At 59.3% G+C, this 6,240-nt stretch overlaps 1 protein-coding gene across 1 annotated transcript; it reads right to left on the bottom strand.

Annotated features, from left to right (window-relative positions):
• Positions 1-2,789: 2,789 nt before the first annotated feature.
• Positions 2,790-4,494, bottom strand: LOC309800932 (NUT family member 2G-like). Its single transcript, XM_082615241.1, has 2 exons — positions 4,308-4,494; positions 2,790-3,857 (listed from the first exon to the last, which is right to left on the bottom strand). The coding sequence occupies exons 1-2, from the start codon at positions 4,474-4,476 to the stop codon at positions 3,553-3,555; spliced, it is 474 nt and encodes a 157-aa protein (XP_082471367.1). The 5' UTR covers positions 4,477-4,494; the 3' UTR covers positions 2,790-3,552.
• Positions 4,495-6,240: the final 1,746 nt, after the last annotated feature.

Here is a 6,240-nt window from a genome sequence, read left to right as displayed (position 1 = left end):
GAGGACCTGTGAGGCTGACCTACAGATTCTGTGGAGGTGGAGAGACATGAGCCCCTTTCCTCTCCACGCTCTTTGCAGGGTCCAGCAGAGAGTCAGGCCACCTGTGGAAGCCTGCGGCCCCAGTATTGCATGCTGGTGGTGTAGGGGTCGTGTTCAGGGAGTCTCTGTTGTCCTAACACCTGCCTGGGTCCTGGGGAAGGAATCAGAACTCAGAAGCAGGAGAAGAGCCTTTGGCCAGCAGGGGAGGGGGGGTGAGGCCCAGGGCAGGTCCATAAAAGATCAGAGCATCTCAGTGCTTTAGGAGGAAGGGGCTTCAGAGGTGGGCCAGCACAGGCTGTGACAGAGGCTAAGCAGACTGGGAGGGGAAGCACTTCTGGGAGACAGCAGGGGTCTACTCCCTGCCCCTCATTGTTTGCTCCTCTCACTCTAATGAGCGGGTCATTTCCCCTGCTCTGATGAGTCGAAGTCTCTGCCGGCACCCACAGGACGGTGACTGAGGCCTCCACACTCCTCAGCATGGATCCCAGCTCCCACTCAGATCTGGGGCCACAGACACCTCTCCCACCCCCTGCTGCCCCTGTGAGCAAGCTGTTCTTGTGAAACGTGGTCATAGTTTGTTAGGAGGATCTGTTTTCTATGGGGATACAAACCAGTGTTGATACCAGTACACACACATGTCCAGCCATGGGTGGAAAGGGAAGGGACAGTAGTTCTGGGGTGTCTTTGCAGACCCGTAGGCCCCTAATGCCAGTCCCCACAGCCACAGCCAGATGGGTCCTCCTCCCTCAGTTGAACGAGATGCTGCTGCACAGAAATCCCACAAGTTCCACAAAGGGGCCCAACTGTCCTTTCCCTTATACACACCTTTAACGGGTGCCCCATGAATTTCCCCACACCCATTCCCCTTGTAGCACCCTCATTAGGATTAAGAGGTAGCGGCCTCCACCACTCTCCACATTGCAATAATCCCAGTGGGACTAGAGGATGCTCCCGCTACGATGAGGCAGACAGTCCTGTCCCCATGGCCAAGACTTTTCCTCTCTGGTCAGGCCACCCACACAGGAAACCCTGGATGAGCGGAGGGTCATCCCAGCGCCGTCGCCTGGCCACTTCAGGGAAGCAGAGAGAAGCTCCATAATGACAAGGGCTGTCTCCAGGCTCCATCCTAGAAACTGGTGAGTGTCCAGAGGGCGGAAAGGCACAAAAGCAGCTCTGCCTCCCCAGAAGGTTCAGGGATGCAGCAGATGGTACAGGTGCCCCAGAAGGGCCCTAGCCAAGCAGGCGTTAGAGAAGGGCATGATGAGGGGGTCCCTGGGGCAAGTGAGAGCTGTGCGTTCCCAGGAGCAGCCTGAGGAGTCCTTGTCTATGTGGAGGAAAGGTGTGGCCACCTGTAGATCCAGAGCTCCTGTGACCTCCCTCAACCTTCCTTCCTCTCAGGATCGCTCTCTGTGGAGCAGCTCAACACCAACAAGATGACAGTGGCCTGAGAGCATTTCCCACAAAAAACGATCTTTGTTCACAATTTACATACATCACTCCAAAGGTCCTCCTCCCACCCACACCTGGCCACACCCACCTCCCCCACCTCCCTAACCCCCCACAATCCCGCTCCCCCTCCCCACCCTGGTGGTCCTGCCCACCCTCCCTTCCCCCCACATCATCCAGGATCAGCAGTGGGAGGAGGAGGAGCCCTAGGCTCCCCTGGAGGGCTGGCCCAGCTGTTCCCTACTGGCTGCAGTGCTGCTTCTTCCTCCACCCACGCTTCTCTGTGACAAACGGGTCACGTTTTCTCTTTCTGGGCTGTGAGGGGCGAGCCAGCCCCAGAGCCAAGGCTGGCCTCCCAGAGACGCCGAGGCCAGCCCCGGGGATGGGCAGCTTCTCAGCAGCGGCTGGGCGTCCACACAGAGCCCACTTCCTCGACTTGGGAGCGGCTGGTGGAGCTGGGCTGAGGCCTCTTCTCTGAGAGGAGGGGGCCTAAGGAGCACTCTGGGCCCCCCAACCTCCAGGGGAGGCCAGGCCTGAGGCACGCACAGGACTCTGGGACAGCCAGAAAGGCAGCAGGCTCTGCAGAGAGCCAGAGAGGAAGGCCAGGCTGGAGAGCTCCTCCTCGTCCTCACTGGACCCGTCCCTGGGCCCTCGGGCCTCCCGAACAGGAGAGGCCTCTCTGAGAAGAGATGCATCCCTGGGTCCCAGTAGAGGGCCAGTGCGCCTTTGATCCTGGGGAGGGGAGGGCCGTCCGGCCCGGAATGGAGAGACCTCCTGATGTCCTCGACAGGGAACAAAGACTTTGGGCCTACACAGGTCAGTGTCTGTTTGGATGAGCCTATGAAGAGCCTCAGAATCAATCTCTGGTGGGCAGGCTTCATCACTGACCCCTAGATGGGGGTCTTGGTCGTGCCTGTGGGCACCTTGGCCGGCGTCAGACTCGGAAGGACTTGAGCGCATTCCGGGTGCACTGTGACTCGGGGCTGCCCGCACACCGTCGTCCTCTTTCAAGGCCAGGAGTCGTTTCTGCACCAGCTGGTAGGAGGGAGGAGGACAGTGACGACTCCACACACACGTGTGAGAGGAGGGGCACTGGGCAGTGGGACAATGGCCCTGGGGGGCAGGAGGGGACGGGCGACCCCAGGACTCGAATCCAAATACAGACACTGTGGCAGTCCTGCCATCCTCCTGCACCTTATTCCCAGCTTTGTGTCTTTCCCACCCCTCCCAGATCCCCATCCTCTCCTTCCTTTCACCCTGCACTGCACCCACCCCAGAACGGGCCCTTCCGCATGCCAGGCGTCCCAAGCAGGGGAGGGATGGACAGTGCTATGTGGCCCTCCTGTTCTGGGGCCCTACCTCTCCCCTGTTCACTGGGGTCCCTCCGTGCCCTGGTCTTCCTGGGTGTCCCTTGTGTCCCCTGTTCTACCGGGGATCCCTCCCTCCTCTGGCTCCCCTGGGTCATCTGGGTTCCCCTGTCCCCTGGATCACCTGGGGTCCCCCTCCCGTGGGGTCCCCTGGCTCCCTGAGTGTCCCTCTCCCTCCCCTGACTCACTTCTTCTGGGGTGAGCCCTTCCTCCTGCTCCAGCTCCTTCTCTAGGGCCAAGAGATCCAGCTGTGGGTCTGGGGAAAGCAAATATGCCAGGAATCCAGGGTGAATGACTGCCTCCACCTAGAACAGAAAGAAGAGGCTGTGAGCATCCTTGGCCAGGAGTGGCCTGTGAGGCAAGAAGACCAGGAGGGAAAGTGAAAAGCAGAGACCCACCCCACTCTCCTCCACAAGGCAGGGATGGTCAGCACGCACACACACACACACACACACACACGCAAACATGCACATACACAGTCACACACAAAAGAGCACATATACAGAGGCACAAACACAGACACAAAGGCATACACACAGATAGACACAAACATATACACACAAACATCTGCGTAAACCTCCCCCAACACCAGGCTCAGGAACAAGGAGCTGAGCTTAAGTCCCAACGGCCTGAGCAGAACCCAGATCTTGGGTGCTGAGCGTTCCATGCCCTGGCATCTTGTAGACCCCAGTCTCCAGGCCTAGCCTACTTTGGTGACAAAGTCCTCCTGGGAACACAGCTTGTCAATGTAGCTTAAGAGATCCGGGTCCGAGTAGGTGCCGTCCTCTTCCTGCTGCAGCTCATTTCCGTCCTCTCCCCATTCTCCATCTGAGTCGCCTGTGGCTGAGTGGACAGGCCCCACCAGCGCCTCCATGATGTCCATATACTCCCTCACAGCCTCAGGTGGAATCTCCTCGGGTGCCTTGGGCTCCGGGGGTCGCTGGGACCTGTGTGGCTTCGGGCGGGAGGGCTGGGCGCTGGGGCCGGACATCCTGGGAGCACAGGCTGAGGCAGAGCAGGAGGAAGGGAAGGAAGGTGAGGGGCTCCCGGTCCACCTCCTGACCACCGAGCGCACGCTGGTGAGGGCATTGTTGGGGGACATTGATGTGGGTGTGGGGGTTCAGGGCCACCTGAAACCTCATGCACAGTTGGAGGGGGGAGGTAAGGGGGGCATCTAAGAGAGTCACATGTAAGGAAGTGGGGAACCTCCAATTTTCCAGGGGTGTCCCCATCAAGCCCACTTCTTAGGCAGACTTGGTGTGCAGTCCTTTGACAGGGAGGTGTGAGAGAAGTTACAAAATTGACCAAGTCAATACCCCGTCGTGACAAAGGGCATCTGAGACCCCACCCCCGCACCCCCCGCCTCGGTGGCTGTTTTGCTTGAAAGACCAGTGCCCCTGTCTTGAAGGAAAATGATCCACATGGGAACAGTGGCCAACCCTAGGCCCCTGTTACCTGTGCGTTCAACTCCAGTGGGAACCTGGGTGGCTGGCTGAAGGCCCACTTTCGGGGCTGGGGGCCCCCGAGGATCCAGCTTCGGTGGGGCTGGAGGAGGCAGGCCCTGCGCGCACTGCATCCACTGCAACTGCTGAATCTGCATCTCCTCCTCTGCCTCAAATTGCATGAACCTGGGGGGTGACGGAGGCACCTGGCCTGGGTTCTGGAGCCCAACAAAGGCAGCCAAGAATGAGGGATTGGGAGAGGATGTGCCTTGGCGCTGTCAAGGCCCTGTGAGGTGCTGTCCACAGCAGAGAGCTGCTCCTGGAACTGATACAAGATCTGGGACCCTTCCTGCCTCACCAGCACTGGAGAGCATTCAACAGCATAGACCCAGGTCGCTGCACTGAACCAGGTCAACGGGACACATGGCTGACCCAGGGGGTACCCTCCTCATGCCCCCCCGTCCCCATCCAGAACCACATGAAGGGCTGACAGCCAGAGTCTGGAACAGGCATGTGTTCCCCACAGGGGTCCTTGCCCGAATCCAGGACCCTGGGTTGGGACTGAGAGTCCTGGAACATAGACCTGGAGACAGGGCTCAGGACAAGCTGGACGATGTGGATGCTGAGCTTAGAGGACAGGCCTTCCTTTCCTCTGAGAGGCGCTTGTTTGTTTGGCTTTGTTTCTTAAACCAAGGGGATTACCGTGGAGCAAACACTGGAAGGGCCAGAGACCTTTGGACTGACGACAGCTGGCTTCCCCAGCCCCTTCAGGGATGCCAGGGTACCCACTCAGTCCACTTTTCATGAGGAGAGGGGGTCCCAAATCTATGTCAGTGGCCGCCGTCAGCCACCATTAAGGAAGCAGCAGGCTGGTGGGTAGAGCTCTTTCCCGGCCCAGCCCATATGGCCAGAGTTGGACCCCTACTGGACTCACAGCTTCACCCTGCCCCGTCCTGAGACCTTCATGTCAGGGCAAGGGTAGGTCAAACTCAGGGGAGGGCAGAGCTCCTGGTGGAGGAAGGACAGAAGACCCAAACTCTCAAGGTGAGGGAGGGGTTTCTGGAGGACTGTAGGGCCTCTGGGCTGCGGGGTCCCTGTTCCGAGCGACAGCCCTTCTCCTTTGTCCTCTCTGATGAGCACCCCCACGGCCAGACCCTGCCCTCACCCACTCGCCTCACCCTCCACGCAGCCCCTGGGCCCAGGACGCTGACTCACTTTTGCGCCATCTCGTAGTAGATCATCCGGTCAGAGTTGCTAATGTGCTGCCATTCCTGCACGGCCCTGCACAGTCCCTCCTCCAGCTTCATGGTCGGCTTCAGGCGGGCCAGGGATCGAAGCGCTGGGCTGTAAGCACTCGGGGTCAGTCTCTGTGCCCAGGCCAGCCCCCACCTGCCTGACCCCACCCGCCAATGTGGACCACACATCACTCAACACAGCATGACTGAGCCACAGGAGGGTGAGAGGCAGGTGTCTGGGATGTGGCAGAGACAAGCCTTCCCGGCTACTGCCGTCACCGCCTCACACTCCCTCGAGGATGACCATCCACTCCCAGGCCAGAGCTGGGACACTGTGCCTTGGGGAGCCCTTTTCCTCTTCAAGGCTGCCTTTTCATAATAAAAATCACTATCATCAGTGAGGCGTGGCATGTGCCAGGCAATCTGCTCATACTTCATAGATTAGCCCAAGGAGTCTTCTGCACGGTCCTCTGAAGTGTGATTGTCCCCTTTTTACGAGGGACCGCAGGTTTAGGATGGAAATGCCTGCCAGGCTCACAACTCTAGCGGGAGAGAGCCCACGCCCTTAGGAGAGCTCTACCATCACCCTGTTCCTAGTGGAATTCTCCACATCAACGAAGTCCAGGCGTGCATTAAGCACACTCCTGGGCCCCGCCCTCCTCCCCCTCCTCCGAAGTGACCTCCCCCGGCCATGTACACTCAAGTCCTGTA

This window comes from Mesoplodon mirus (genome assembly GCF_964341445.2).
Source record: "Mesoplodon mirus genome assembly, chromosome: 3".
NCBI classification, from domain to species: domain Eukaryota; kingdom Metazoa; phylum Chordata; class Mammalia; order Artiodactyla; family Ziphiidae; genus Mesoplodon; species Mesoplodon mirus.
This window is presented reverse-complemented; position numbering and strand designations above follow the sequence as displayed.

What these genes read in the sequence shown, in the direction of transcription:
- LOC309800932 (XM_082615241.1), bottom strand. Translation starts at nt 4,476, where the DNA reads ATGCAATTTGAGGCAGAGGAGGAGATGCAGATTCAGCAGTTGCAGTGG. An exon ending in CACTGGAGTTGAACGCACAG is followed by an intron (nt 3,858 to 4,307) that starts GTAACAGGGGCC and finishes GCTCTGCCTCAG; the next exon opens with CCTGTGCTCCCAGGATGTCC.